We start from the raw sequence: 16252 nt of genomic DNA, 5'->3' as shown, positions 1-16252 counted from the left end.
TCGCTTCGGGAAGGAAGACTGCGGGCAACAGTGCGTCAGGTAAGGACGAACGGGGTCAACCCTCCTCGCACGGAGGAGGGAAAACAGGTAAAAGGGTTAACATATATATAAATATATATATATATATAAATATATATATATATATATATATATGTAAATATATATTTATATATATGAATTAAAACACAATTTTACCCGCGCGCGAAGACGCGACAAAATGGATATCCTCCCTAAGCAAAATTGACGTTCCGGACGCGGTGGCGCAGTCCGTTTCGTCATCAGAGGTCGTTTCGACGAATTCATCGATTTGCGCGCCAATTTTCTCGTGTCGAAAATATGGCAATATGGGCGTCTTCCGTGGGCAAAATCGACGTTCCGGACGTGCCGGCGCAGTCCGTTTCGTCATCCGGGGTCGCTCGGACGACGTCGTCGACAGTCAGGTCAAAACGCGTCGAAATTCAAATTTCACAAAATCTCGACCCGCGATCGATCGTCACAAGTGGTTTACTCGAGTCCTCGGCAAATAACGGTGCAGGCGATGCGAATTGCAGCAATCGGACGCGTCGACTCTCTGAATTGCAAAGCTGGTGCGCGCAGAAGTGCGAATTGTGCAGAAGGCCAACCTAAGGCTCGGAAAGGTCTTATAGGAATCCATTTTGGGTTTCCTCATGTCGGTTTCATCCTTCTAAGTGTTAGAAGTTGATACCAAACACGCGAAACTCCAAAAGAGGACAGAAACAGGTCGAACTAAAACGAGGCGGGCACCACTTCTAAGGTTCTAAGATAGTCGCAGGAAGACCCCTGAGGCTAGATCCTAACTCCTACGAGAAAAACTAGACCTCACGAAAATTGAGGTCAACAATGACATTCTGTCTTTGGGCATTCTTAATTTTCTAGATATGGTACCCTTTGAGGTGTAGAAAGATGTTAAAAAAATGCATACAACCAGTGCTTTGAATTATATTTGTATGTTACCCATTAGGCTTAGCATATTGCATAATCTTCATATTATTGTTTTATTACTTGTAAAGGTACATGGACCATTGAATATTAATAGACTTTGGCATGAAATGTTTTAATTCGCCAAACAAGAAATAGAAGAATATGCTTCTCATAGAAATTGAAAAAAATAAAATATTTAGGAGGGTTAAGTGGAAGATGTCTAGAAGCTATGGAGGAATGGTAAAACGCTATTCATATTTTTTATTGTCAAGGATGATGTTTGAGAAGGCTTGATACAAATTTACACTATTAAGTTGGAATAAATGGGGAAGTTGCTAATAAAATTGAGGTGATATGTGTGAAACCTCTTAAGTATAATGAAATTAAATTCTTAAACATCGAAGCGTTTTTTGGTATAACGGTTGAAATTTCATCATAAATTCCAATGCTAAGTGTACTTGTGCGTAAGCACTCCTGGAATGGGTGACCTCTTTTGGAGTTTACACCAATGGGACAAAACCGTGAAACCATTAGGCCAAAACAGACAATATTTCGATGGGTAGTATCAGAGCATTGCATTAGCATGACATATTTGTCTGGTGGATGGTTTTGGGTCAAGAAAACTGATGAGGATGTCAATTACTTAAATGAGGGCAATTGTGAAACCCAAGTAGAATAAAATTGAGCACTTAAACATCGATGCATCTTTTGGTGTAACGGTTGGTGTTTCATAGAAATTTAAAAGTTATGCGTGCTCGTGTGGGAGCACTTCTCGCATGGGTGACCTCCTGTGAAGTTACACCAATGGGATAAAGCCGTAAGGCCATTAGGCCAAAGCTAATAATATTTTAATGGGTGAGATTTTGGGTTGTTACAACATGCATAATATTTCTTGCATTCAGTTTCGAGCTAGCTACTCTAGAATGTTTGTGGAAGTATTTTCTTTCAATGCTCTTTTTGCTTGTTTTTTTTTAATTGGTGAAAGTTTAACTTTAAATTGTTTTCATCGGTATCTGCATTGTATAAAGGCAGCGATTTGTGTAAGAAAATCTATTATATGTCGGAGTTAAAAATACCTTTATTTACTTAAATGTTGTAATAGTTAAATGATCAAGAATTTGCAGGGTTTTGTAAGCCAGCTTGGCACCTACCAAATAAAATTTTCAATGATTTTTTTCCTCTTAAGTTTCCAAATGTGTGCATGCAATTCTGCTTTTGAACAAATCATCCTTTCTGCCCGTCCAAATTCAATCCAGCCTCGAAAAGAGGGCTAAAGAGAATTGCTGCAGAATGCGATTGGTTATGTTAATTATTTAATTTTACATAACAATACTGGCTTGTGCTTTCTTTCAGGTGCAACTGCTGAGTTAAACAGTTTGGAATTTCAGAGATATAGTCCGCTGAAGAATCAAAATTCTCACGTTAATACATACGAAGAGGTAGATCCTTGCAGGAACTTGCAGTTTGTGAATAAAGTTAGCGCCAAAGTATTGGGGGAAAGTGTTCCAACTCCGCTGAGCCGAGATCATGTTGGAGGTGAAAATCTGTTAATTATAAATGGGACTGATATGGAGCATGACCATGGAGATTTCAAACAGTTGGTTGTGAAAGAGCCGTTAGAACAGATGTCTGTTAATCCTCTAATGGAACATTTCAAGGAAGGCCAGAATGTAATGATGTCTGAAATGGAAGCTGTTGCCTGGAGAGATTCTCATTTGAGGACGACAAATGCCTATATTACTGAGAATGCTGAATCCTCTCTGCTGAATCCGCTCCTCGAAAAACATGATAATGAGAACATTAATGAGTCGATGATTTCTGAAATGGAAGCTGATCCGCAGGGAGGTTTTCATTTGTTGATAACAGAGTCCTATATTGCTGACAATGCGGAAACTTGTTTAGCCCTTGAGAAACCTCCGGATGAAAACTTAAATATAATAGGGCAATCACGGCATCATGAATGCCGGGATCATCAAAATACACCCCTTGGTGACTCAGAACACATTTCCATGGAAACAAAAGATGTTTCTGCAGCTGTGTTTATGGACTCTGAATGTTTAATTCGTGCTGAAGATGTGAGTAATGCTGTCATTACGTCGAGTACGGACAAGGATAAACATGTCAATGCTGCGGATATGGAGAATTCAAAATGTCGTCAAATTTTTCTTGCTCGTGGTATTGAGATTGATAATGTTGCTGCTAACAGTGGGTCAGAATTCCTACTAGAGGAGACTATTGGATCGGCCCATAAAGGAGGTCACATTTTAGTTGCAGAAAATGAAGGAAGGTCCATACCTGATACTGCCTGTGCAGAAGTTGAATGCATGGCTTCTTTGTCTGCCCCTACTGTACTTGCTCCCTTCACAGTTGAAGAAAATTCTGTTGTAGAGTATAACTTTGAGTCTGGTCCCATAGAGGAGACTATTGGATTAGCTCCTGAAGGAGATGGCCATAATTTAGTTGCGGCAAATGATGGAAGGTCCATGCCTGATGCTTCCTGTGCAGAAGTTGAGTGCATGGCTTCTTTGTCTGCCCCTACTGAGCGTGCTCCCTTCACAGTTGAAGAAAATTCTGTCGTAGAGGAGTATAACCTTGAGTCTGGTCCCATAGGTTTTGCTGGAACACGTGATTCTAGTGTAAGCCTCATGCTTCTTCTCAATGCTTAGTTGTAGGAAAACATCAAATTTTACTGCTTACACCCAGTTATTTATTGAATGACTTCCGAACAAATTTTAGCTTTGGTGAATCAGTTTTTGATATTATTTATGTCTATCCACTTCTTTATATCCTTCTTTTGATGAAGTCTTCTAATGTTTTGGTGCTTGGATTTCAGGATTTTTGCGGTGCAATTGATGACAACCATGCTGGTATTTTCTTTTCCTTAAATGGTGTCTACTCATGTTTTCTTTTTAATTTTTCTGAATTTTTGAAATGACTACTATTCAAATTTCAGTCTAAGAGGTTGTTTGGTATTAATTTTGTTTTCTTTTTTATTTTGTCTTTTTTTTTAAAAAAAAATTGTGTATGGTTTTTTTTTAATCTTTTAGTTAATGTTAGTTACTTTTAAAATACTTTTAAGTCACTTTTAGTTGTTTTAAGTGTTTCTAAAAACAACCACCAGTTCCGCTACCTCCATCCACTAGTGACCATCTCTGGCTATTGCCAACTATCTTTGGCCACCACCAATGACTATTTTTAAACAGTGTTGATAATTACCGCCGCTGCGGGCAACTATCTCTGACCACAACTAGTGCTTGTTATCACCCCGACAACTATGGGAAATAAAAAAAATTCTGAATATACATGCGTGTGCGTGTGCGTGTGTGTGGTATTTCATGTCAGAATATACATACAACAACAACAAAGCTTTCATCCCAACTACGTGGGGTCGGCTACATGAATCCTTTTTTTCCATCGCGCCCTATTTAGTGTCAGAATATACATAAAATAAAATAAAAATAAAAAAATAGAAGTTTAATACATAAAGTAATCCTAAATGGCCCCTATTGTATTGATTTGGAAGCTAAACAAATTTGGTGATTGCATTGCCACCTAAAATAGAATTGTACTCTTAATTGATGGAGGGTATAGATATTGTGATATACAAATTATAAATCTTCAAACATTGTGGGAGTCTTTTATTTAATGTTAGTTACTTTTAAAATACTTTATGTTATTTTTATTTTTATTAAGTGTTTCTAAAAACAACCACCACTTTCGCTACCTCGATTCACTGGTGACCAACTCCGGCTATTGCCAAATATCTCTGGCCACCACCAATGACTATCTTTAAACAATGTTGACAATTACCGCCATTGTTGGCAACTATCTCCGACCATGACTAGTGATTGTCATCGTCCCCACAACTACGGGAATTAAAAAATTCAATTTTCAACATATATTGTTTCATTTAAAAATATACATAAAATAAAACAAAAATAAAAAATAAAAGTTTAATCCTTAGTATTGATTTGGAAGCTAAACAAATTTGATGATTGCATTGCCATCTAAAATAGAACGGTACTCTTAATTGATTAAGAGTATAGATATTGTGATGTACAAATTATAAATCTTCAAACATTTGGGGAGTCTTAAATTTTGTTTGCTCTCTTATTGTCTTTGAACTAGTGTTATCAAAGAGCTAAGCTTAATGTAATGTGTAAGACTTATTTTTTCTTTAAAGCGCAAAGTGTGGAGCGAAGCGGTACTTTTATTAATTAAAATGCTAATAGGTCATACAAAATTATTCATGTTTAACTAAATTCATCAACAATTATATAATATAAAGTATGCCTTAAAAGTTGATATAAAATAAAAAAAAAATGTGATACAATACATAACTTGAAGGCAAATATAAAACCTGCAAATTAAATTTTTGAATAATTTCTATTAGTTTGCTACAATTAATAAAAATGTTGAAATTTTAAATAAAATCTTGCAAATTAACTTCAACTTTTCGAAGCGCGCCACAGTGAATTGAAGTGGAAGTCATGCGCTTCGCTTTACTTTTTTCGTTTTAAGAACGTTGCTTTGAACATGTTATGTTATAATTAATGTTTATTCTTTTTGGTTATACATGGATCAGATGGGCTCATCTTTTATTTTTTTATTGGCATGATACAATAAAGCTTCTCTCCTTGCAATGTCTACTTAATTTGTATTCATTTTATTAGGTTTGATGTGAAAGTTTTTTACTTTCAATTAATTGTTAACCTAATGCAAACCATTAATCTTTCTTATTCAGGGTATGGACATGACAACAACAAGAGTACCACCACTAATAATAATAATAATAATAATATCACCATTATTGACATTAATAACAACATATACCTATTGAATAAATGATAATTATTGGAGGTGATTTAAATGGGTACATTGAGTCTAATAAGGTGAGTATGAGAGAATTTATGATGATTATGAAATATGGGTTAGAAATATAATTATGAAATATGAGATAGAAATATAATAGAATCAGTTGTACTTAATTTCATAGCAGCTTATTAACTTGTAAGATTGTACACATACTTTAAAAACCAAGATGAACATTTGGTTTCTTATAGAAGTGGTGCTATTAAATTACAAATAGCTTTCTTATTACTTGGAAAAGAGATCTTGTAAAGATTGAAATTGATTCCATGATAAATTTTGACTAAGCAACACATGAATTTAGTTATTAATATTTATTTCAAGTTTAAAGAAAACAAATGAAAAAAATTTTGGTTGGACTTTTGAAGTTGAGAATTTGTTTTGTGGCCTCAAAAATTTTGCGCTGTGGCCCCTCTCAATAATGCAAGAGTTCTATGTGTATGCTTTTTGCTAAGATATCCTTCTTGTGGATAAAATTAGATAAAGAGTTTAGGAAAAACTTGAATTATGGAGGTTTACTTTAGAGTCTAAAGACTTTTTTTTTTAGTAGATTTAAAACTGAATACATGAAATGTAATTTTATTAGTAGTAGATATAATAGCGGAGTTGTAACAATGGGTGATCAAATCATTAGAAGTAATTAACGTTTTAGATATCTCGGGTCTATTGTTCAAAGTGATGGTGATATGGATGGGGATGTTATTATTAGAATTAAAGTTGGATAGTCGAAGTGGAGTACTGCTTTGGGCCTGTTTTGTGATAAAAAAGTGTTGCTTAGACTTAAAGGAAAATTTTATATGATGGTGGTTAGACTTGCAATACTTTATGGTGCATAATGTTGGCCTATAAAAGAGAAGCATAGACTAAGTTAAGTGTTGCTGAGATGAGAATGCCTAGGTGGATGAATGCCTTTACAATTAGAGACAAAATGCGAAGCGAATATATTCGTGAAAGGGTTGGTGTAGCTCTAGTGGCAGAAAAGATTAGAAAGAGTCATCTTAGATGGTTTGGTCACATTAAATGTCAACCATCTCATGATTTAATTAGGAGAGTAGATGTTTTAGATTTGACTTGTGTAAAAAAAGATGGAGGTATACCTAAAAAGATTTGGGCATGCTGCATAAAAATGATCTTAATTTATTAAAATTAAATGAAATTATGAAACTCTACAGGTCACAATGGAGAAAAAGGATTTATGTTAGGTGATTCCGCTTAGTGGGATAAATGCTTGTTGTTGTTATATACTAGACTGTAGATAAGACACTACCCAAAACTTGCACTGTCATTTTGTGAGGTTTAATGTTTCCCATGAGTAGAAGATAGTATGATTAATTTTCTTTCAGGGAACAATAGAATACTTTTGATTAAGATTAGTCATTAAAGCGTTGAATGTTGAGCATATGGTAGCAACAATGAAGGCTTGGATTTTAGATTTAGATTTTATCATTGTGATTTTAATGCATATGTTTGAGGGAATGATGACAATTCCAATCAAGATTCCATAATTTTATCATCCTGGGTTTTTATGAACCTGGTCTACTTATGTAAAGGAGGTGGCCATCTCAATTTGGTTGAAGAACTCTTATTGGCAGTCATGAGTTGTTTCATCTAATGGAAATCCATGGACTTGGAGGGAATATTTGTCTAATGTAATTATTTTAAGTCAACTTAGTGAATAGAGAGCTGAATGTTCTACCAAATACATAATATAATTCACATCTTAATTGACATGATACTATTGGGAAACATGTGTCATAGCTATGACCATAATATAGTAGAGTCTATTTAGCCAATCAACCTTATTAGAAAGTTTTTGTCCTTACCGCTGTATTGTTAAGTTGATTGGCCAATTCACACTTATAGAGGACTCAAACTAAGTTCTTATTAGCGAATGTTGGTTTGAGAGCATACATAGTGATGTAATTTATATGGCATTAGTTCCTTGTGAGTTCTGGTTAATTTTAAATATGTCGACCTCGATCAATTGGTATTGAGGGTGGATGTGTTTTGCTTGATTTTATTAATTAAAATTTGTTTGAATATTTAGTTTTAAATTATTAGAAAATTTTAATAAATATTGTTAAATTTTTTTAAAATTTAAAAAACTTTATGAAAATATCTTATTTGCTTAAAATTTTTTGTCAATGCGACTGGCATCACAGTTTTAGATGATTACATTAGTAATTTGGCCTGATTTAAGTGCCTTCTCCGGTTAAAATTTTCTATCAATGCGGTCATTGTCGAGGAGTTTGTATTTATTAAATTTGTAACTTGAGAACTTGATTTTATAAGTGGATCAATTCAATTGAATATTTCTATCGACCTATTTATTCCTAGAGATTTTAAATTATTGAACTTGTTATTTCAGAGCTTGAATTTATAAGTGAGTCCTTCCGATTGAAATTTTCTATCATTGGGGAATTTGAATTGTTGAAGTTGTAATATGAGGGCTTGATTTTATAAATGGACTCCTATGGTTGTGATTTTTTACTTATGTAGCTATCATCAAAGTGATAATACTTGAAATGCTTTTATTCATGATTTGATTGAATTTTATTGCAAACATCTATAGTCTTGTCAACTCTAGTTTCTATCAAGAGGAGGTTCTGACTGTCTAGGTTTGGGCTCAATCTCGTTGTTTCCGATTTTTATGAGAAGGATTAGATTGATTGATGTGGAACTTATGAACTTTCCCTATAGATAAGGCGGCCAGCTTGAGAGTGTATAGGACTAGATGTTTTAAATTTTGTAAAGATGGATTTTTTAATGTTTAAAATATTTGCATGATTCTCAGAGCAGAGGCAATGGGGCCTGATTTTGTTTTTTGGCCCGTGCAACATTTTCAAACCTATAAATTTGGGCATTTAAGATAAAGTTGGAGCACATATATGCATTTCAATTTATAGATTCGGGAAATTTAACATATTTAACTTACTTTTTGAAGGTAGGATAGTTTAAAATTTAACTTATTCCAAATTCACGCAGTATTCTCAGATTATATGTTGAAACATTGAACATAATGGTCAGGGCATATGCAATCTTAACTTCCACTAGTAAGCATGCATCTTAGTGCATTTCTACAATGCACTTAAACGAGCACTTATCACCTTTTATCCGCTTGTATGTTCAGGCTGCGGATCCGACTGTGATTTGGAGAATGCCTCATAAAATATTTACAAGCCATGAAATTATATGAATTTGGTTAATTGCACTAATATTTAATGTTTAAAATGCATGCAAAATTTCATTTTGATCATTGTAAAGTTCATCTTTGGTGCGCATGTTGGTATATTGTGGATCCACTGACAATTTAGGATGAGTAGGAACTTCATTGAGCATTTGAAAATGGTATTTATCTACTTAGTTTTAATTCTCATTTGACTATTCAAATAAGCCTCACAGTGATCGTCATTTGTCTTCAAATAAAGGGTTCATATTTAGTCACTTCCAAATGTACTCATTGCTCATGATCCTGATTGTTCTGAAACTCAGTGTGGGATTAAGTTCAAGCTTTTTAGGACGGCTGCTGAGTTTACTACTGCTGAATTATGTATTCTTTTATAATATGTTGAAATCAATGTCTATGGAGAGAATTTTGTTGATGCTTGTTGGCGAGCTTGTGGAATTTTTATAGGTTTCATTTATGATTGTTAACGTGATGTTAAATCCTCTATTTTATTGTTATTTGTTCATTTCTTGTTCCACACTTTTGTTCTATTTATACTACCTTGAATGAAAGTTTTAGCGTTTTGGTTTTTTCTTAATTTTGCATTTTATTTTTGTCATTTTGTTGTTCAACATATTTGTTTGAGTTTTGTTCGTTGCGGTTCTTTCAGTCCCAAATCTGAAATCACTCCAACGTCACCTTCTACGATAGGTAGGTACTTGGACTAGGAAAAAAAATATGCATGAGTGCTTTGCACCAAGACCTGATATTTTCGTCTCCCACCACTTAACAAAGATATGTATTGGTCTTTGAACTTGCATGGAAGCAAACACAAGCATAACAGTCTTTTCCCCGCCTCACTCAAAAAGCAGGCACTTATATTTGATGGTAAAGCATCCTCCTCCCTATCGCGCTAAGAAAATAATGTATAGGATTTCACTTGCATGAAAACACACAGGCACAGTAGATGAAAACACACAAGCACGGTAGGATTTCCATTACTTAATTTTGAGGTTTTTGGTGGATTTGCATTAGTGATATACTTTTGCACAAGATTGATGATAGTGAAATGATGATTGATTTTTTTATGTTTTAATTTAGATAGATAGTGAGTGTTGGAAGGTAGTGAGAGAAATATGATAGAGAAATAAAAGAGTGAAGGAGTTAGAGAGAAGTTGAAGTGAACAAAAAAAAGAAAGATGTGGAGAGTAGATGGGATTCTATCTATTCAGAGAGAAAATGAGTGGATATAATTCTCTTTCTTAGTTTAAAGAGAGAGAGTGAGGGGAGGTTGTTGGTTTTTCCAGTGACCTGCAAGTGATCTGACAAGAGGAGTTGAAGTTGAGGTGTTAGCTTAAGGCGAAGGCATGCAGGAGTGGGAGGGGAGCTGAGTCGTGAATGAGGAAGCCAAAATTTTAAGAAAATTGTATTTAATTGTTTTAGAGTAGAAATATAATTACCAATCTGACTTGGAAACTAGCTTGCCACTTATTCCTTTAAAATTACTTAATTTGATGCCTATAGCAACAAATTTTGCATTTAAAACTCAATTCTTTTATAATTCTAATCACCTCTAAATTGTATAAGATCATATTTAATTTTATAGACTAAAAATTTTAATTCTTATATTTAATAATATATCCGAAATTTAATCTATTTAAATAGCCATCATTATTTTAATATTTATATTTATTTAAATATATAAACTATTATTAATCATTGAAATCTCTAATTTATTATTCAATATATTATAATAGTTAAACTTCAAGTCTCTCAATTCAGTTAATTCAAACTAGAAAGTTGAGATACTAATCTTTACTCGTGACTTCTTTAATAATTAAGGTAAATTTTTGTTCATATTTCTCTGTTATGACTGTGTCCTCGTACATCGTGCTCAATTGAGAAGCTTTGGACGAGGCACCATATATTTTACTAAGCACGGATCCGAAAAGAGAAAAAAAAAATAATGGAAGTCAAAATATAAATGAAACTCCTTTGAGATAGAAAAGCGGGAAATAACTCCTTGAAAAGGGAAAAAATGCCAATATGCTGATAAAAAAAAGAAACTATAAAAAATTTGATGAAGCCTTGGAAAATTCTTACATACTTCTATGAGCTCTTTTTAAGAGTTTCATACTTCTTCAAGGCCTTATTTAAGCATGTAAAACTCTTCACAACTTGTACTAATGGTGTAGTTACCCAAAATTCTAGAAAATACACGGAGTTCCTAGGAAATTCTCTTCGTCCTACCTTATATTTTAAGGCTACGTCCTTTCTTTTATGCTTAGAATTTTACTGAGTTGAAATAATGAGAGTTTTGAACAATCTATTAATGAGTTTGAGTTATTTCTCTTTTCTGTTTTTCTTCTAGTTCTAGCAACTAATGTTCATAAATTTACTTTCCTTTACTTTTGACTAGGTACTTATCAACTTCTCTCTCTTTTGCTAGAACTTTTAAATGTGGATGCTGAAGCGGACTTTGTAGCAGAAGATGGCGCACCTAATCCTGAGGCAACCAAATTACTCGAGAGCAGTGGCTGGTCCGTTCGAACAAGGTGAGCTTCCTCTTGTATTCTTTCCCCACATTACCTGACTCTTGCTTCAAAATACTATCCTTTGAACTGTTTTAACCATCTATTTTATACTGAATGTATATTTCAGGGGCGTTGCAAAATACTTAAAAAACTTGTTTTATGAAGAATCTGTGCTTGGGAAAAAAACTGTTGCAGTTGACCGTCTTTTATTTGGCAAAACTCGCAAAGAAGCATCGAGACTGTTTTTCGAAACCTTGGTATGAATCATTTTTCTTTTCCTCTACTGTATCTATTTGTTTGCATTAATTATACCTTTAATGTTGCAATTAACATAATTAATCTTTTTGTGATGGCTTAATGAATTTTTTAGTTGCTGATACTTTACAGGTCCTAAAGAGCAGGGACTACATTCTAGTGGAGCAGGAAACTCCTTTTGCTTACATTAAAATCAAGCCTAGAATAAAGCTTCTGCAAGCTGAATTCTGATTCTCATCAGCTGATAGAAATTTATAAACCAGCCCAGTTTTATCACTTCTGCTAAAATTACTCCTAATTTGTTAAAGGTATCTCTTTTTTTTATTTATTTTTCCCCCACAATTCCTCCCACTAATTTGTTAGCAAGGGATGAAAGAAAGCATGTGCAGCTTGTTTTTTTTAATTATTATTTTAAATAATTTGATGCTGTGTATATATGTGTTACAGTCTCTTTCTGTAATTATAAAATCTTCAGGAGGTTTTGTTTTCTTATGAATTTTGTTTTGCTCTTTGATTGTGGAGTTTTGTTTGGAGCTGGATCTGCGCAGGAAAAAGGTTTTTATGAAGTAATACTTTGTTGATGTGTAGATGGTCTTTTTGAATGCTGAAATTTGATATTTTCTTATGAATCTTCAATTGTCCCTGTTCGAAAGCTGTTCTTGGGAAAAAAAAAATGTGTGTACGATAGACATACGCAACGCTGCGCACGATTTTGAGGGTATAAGAGGGTTATATCCACGATATAACTCCTTTGTAAACTCCATGTAACATTCTGTAACTTATCTGTTACCTGCTAATAAATTCTTAATATATGATAACAGAAGTACGAAATTTATTTGTAGGTTACAAGTACATTATAACACGGATATAACCCGTTTATACCCTCTGTATAATCTCGAAATAACTGCGCAAATTTTTTCCCTATTCTTGGGATTGATTTAAACCCATTTGTCTGCTGAATTAGCTCGTTTATTTGAATTAATTTGTTTGATTATTTAACAAAATTATTTTGAATTTAATCTTAATTAATAAAAAAATTTATTTATTTATTTATCTATTTATCAAGTTGTGCTCAACAATAGTTTTGTACTTTTTATTCTCTTTTTATGCATGTAAACATCAAATATAATTTTTGAACTGCCGACGTGGGACTAAGAAAAGCTAGGCATGGGGCTGGGCAGGCTCAGATGGCAAGATGATTGAATTGAGAAATTTTTTCAGGAATTTACATACTTACCACCCTTTTTTATATATTTATATATGTTGTCTGTGTATTTACATATGGCAGATTCGTGATTTTCCAAAAAAGTAAGAAAGGCAGGTGATGTGGTGTGGCTGCAGATTATGGAAAATTTACATGCATTCCATCCAAATCTTAAAGCATTCACGTGCCTGACACATTAAATTAGCATTTTAAGAAGTTTTTACATGTATATCAACTAAATCCTATCTATTTATATTTTCTACACCTAAAATAATACTTTTTATGATTATATCACTCAAATAATTTTTTTTAAAATAATAAAATTTAGTTTTTTAAAAATATAATATCAAATTTAATATAAATAAATATGAATATATATTATTATTTAATTATTTCGAGCTGAACACAAATGAATAAACTGATGTTCGTGTTCGGCTCATTTATGATTGAGTTAAAACAAATTGTTTGTGTGCGACTCGCTTGTTTAATGAATGAATCAAACAGACGATACTTAACAAGGTTAACACAAGCTGTTCGTTGATGCCCTAATTGTGAAACTGCATAAAATTAAATGTTAGTCAACAACGACCAATATCCTTCACATCATAGTTAGAGACTTCACTTTACAAGACGTCACAGTTATGATTGACATTTGTGTAGGAAAATATGTTTTTTTTGGCTTTTTTTTATTTTTGGGCAGAGTAATTGTTGGCATCATGTCTATTGTGATGAGTTGTAAGATCCCACCCCTAGTAAATGCATCCATAGCACTAAAAAAGATTGTCTACATATTTGTCTTAGAACCCATTGGCCACTTGCTAAATTATTGTTGTTAGAGAATGCTTTATTTGCTTATGAAGGAATGTTGGGATGTTTGCAAACATCTTTTATTGCTTAGGGAGGTGGGCATGAAGTCAATCATGTCATAAGCATGACCAAATTTGGAATAATAAAGATAGTTTTTGGTTTTAGCCATCTTGGGAATAATCTAAGAGGTGAAATGAAAGGAAGGATAGCATTTAAAATTGAAGCTCTATATTATCTCAATAAGACGAGAAAATTTTATAATAAATTTATCATGATCGATGATGAAGTTCATTTAAGCATAAAATATGAAATAATTAATAGTTTAGTTTGAGATATAAGGGATAAACAAGTTTCGTAAGTTATTTGGAAGAGTTTGTTGTAAAGGTTTATACATGATGTTGAGAAACTCTAGGTAAAGTACGACATCTCATAGATTTAATTTACATATTATGCTATGTAATGACAAATGCTATAAAAAAGGTGACTTTGGAAGATATGGTGTCTTCTACTTTGATATTAAGATCTATTTTCGCCTTCTAATATTTTGCAATGTAAAGCTATAAGTGAGGCCTTCTTGGAAATGGAAGGGTCACATCCAATGAAGGAATGCTTATTTGAGGCTTATGGTTGTAAAGAACCTTTAAGATGATAGATGTCTTGCTATTATTGCTGAGAAGATCATCAGAAGGAGATTGATAAGTTGGTTTGAACACATAATCTAGAATTCATATGAGGACAAGTCAGAGTTATGAAAATGATGGTGAACGACTAGATAGTGAGTGTGGGATTAAATAGTTAGATAGTTAAGAGTTATGAATTTGTACACGGGCTCATGAAAATGATGGTGAATGACACATTAACTATAGTTTTGAGTTCTACTTTTATCTCTTGTTGAGCCTAAGAATAGAATAATTTGATTGGTGTATATAGAAAAGCTTGATTCACAGATAAAAAATTATTTTAGGGACGTCTAAGACTTCTAGTTATAAACAACTTTGTGGACAATGATTTCCATGTAAATGTTAATAAAACCATTATCATGCAAAGAAGAGAATACATTGACACAAATTCTAGTGAAGAACATAAGAGATTTTGTTGTAATAAGGAAGTGTACAACAACTTTGTGGACTATGATTTCCAACTAGAGCAATTCCTCAAGCTTTGGCACAGCCGTTAAGATCATTACGAGAGATCCAGTTTAACTCATATGTATTTTATAAAGGATTAAGCAAACCTTCAACAATGAAGTCCTTAACATGCAAAGGCGAAAATATGTATAAAAATAAGAAGAGAATGAGGGGCATAAGATTTAGAATCATAGTTTAAGGATGATTCAAACTCCAAAGAAGAAGGAAAGCCGACAAAAAGGGAGGTGTTATGTTCAAGAAAGAGCGAAAGGTCTAACTCAAGTATCATGAGCAAAATTATCTATAAGAGTTTCTATTTTTAATGCGACAAAAATAAATTATTTATTTAGAGTAATTTACAATCATACCACACAATTATTATGCATTTACATATCTAACCTCTAATCTTTCATAATTACATCTATAACACTTTGGTGTAATATACTTATGTATGAAAATGTGTATTTCACTTTTAAAATGGGTGAGCAATATTTTGATGTAATATTAAAGATTTGAGTGCTATGTAGGTAAATATATGCACATAAAAAATGTCTCTGCATTCATCTTAAGGAGATCTAACGACCCATGAAGGGAAAAGTATGATGAACGAGACCCACTACTAGGAGATAGTGGGGACTGCCTGACCAAACAAGCTAGGCCAACTGTGGCAAAAATGATTGAGTCATGAGGTGAGTAGGAAGACAATCGAACAATCCAAACACAAGTCATCCAACCAAAAAAAGGGATAAAAGAACATCTGAGTGAATTGCTACAAGAAAGCCGACTCGATGCAATTATCTACCCACAATAAAGTCAGTCCAATGGAAGATCTAGTTCCTCAAGTTCCTCATCAAGGATCGAAGATAGTCAACCAGAAAGAATAAACCATCAAACTATAGCAACTAAGCTTAGCTGACCGAGCAGACTTCGTTGCCCCGAAGGCAACTAAGCTTAGCTGACCGAGCAGACTTCGTTGACCCGAAGGCAACTAAGCTTAGCCGACCGAGCCAGAAGGTGACCAGACAACAAACCCATACATGTAAAATATCAGAAATATCTCATTATATTTCATTTATAGATGACAGACAAAAATGCAATAACATAATTGCATTAAACCCTCTATAAGTACAGGCAAGTATCTAATCAAGAGAGGACATCACTTTTACCATTCATTCTCTCTATCTATTTGTTTTCTCTCCTTATTTACGTTCTATTCCTTGAGTGTAAGTCACTAATAATCTCGAATTCAACAATTTAATAAAAAGAATTTCTCAAAAAATAATCATATAATTTTATAAGAACAAAAAAATTAACATCCATCACAAATTATCCCATACTCTACCATCTA

The 16252-nt window shown here is 33.3% G+C and overlaps 1 protein-coding gene across 2 annotated transcripts in view; it reads left to right on the top strand.

Annotated features, from left to right (window-relative positions):
* The window catches only part of LOC110024393, a 42689-nt gene extending 30379 nt beyond the window's left edge, over nt 1–12310 (top strand). The window contains exons 10-15 of one of the 2 annotated variants that reach the window (XM_020724444.1): nt 2296–3140; nt 3171–3578; nt 3776–3809; nt 11427–11532; nt 11639–11768; nt 11899–12310. In XM_020724444.1, the coding sequence (XP_020580103.1) occupies nt 2296–3140; nt 3171–3578; nt 3776–3809; nt 11427–11532; nt 11639–11768; nt 11899–11997 (1622 nt within the window). In that variant the 3' untranslated portion in view covers nt 11998–12310. Of the gene's footprint in view, nt 1–2295; nt 3579–3775; nt 3810–11426; nt 11533–11638; nt 11769–11898 lie in introns of both variants that reach the window. The other variant, XM_020724365.1, reaches the window with a different exon arrangement.
* The last annotated feature ends 3942 nt before the right edge of the window (nt 12311–16252 follow it).

The sequence above is a fragment of the Phalaenopsis equestris genome, unplaced genomic scaffold (assembly GCF_001263595.1).
Source record: "Phalaenopsis equestris unplaced genomic scaffold, ASM126359v1 Scaffold000002, whole genome shotgun sequence".
NCBI lineage: Eukaryota > Viridiplantae > Streptophyta > Magnoliopsida > Asparagales > Orchidaceae > Phalaenopsis > Phalaenopsis equestris.
This window is presented reverse-complemented; position numbering and strand designations above follow the sequence as displayed.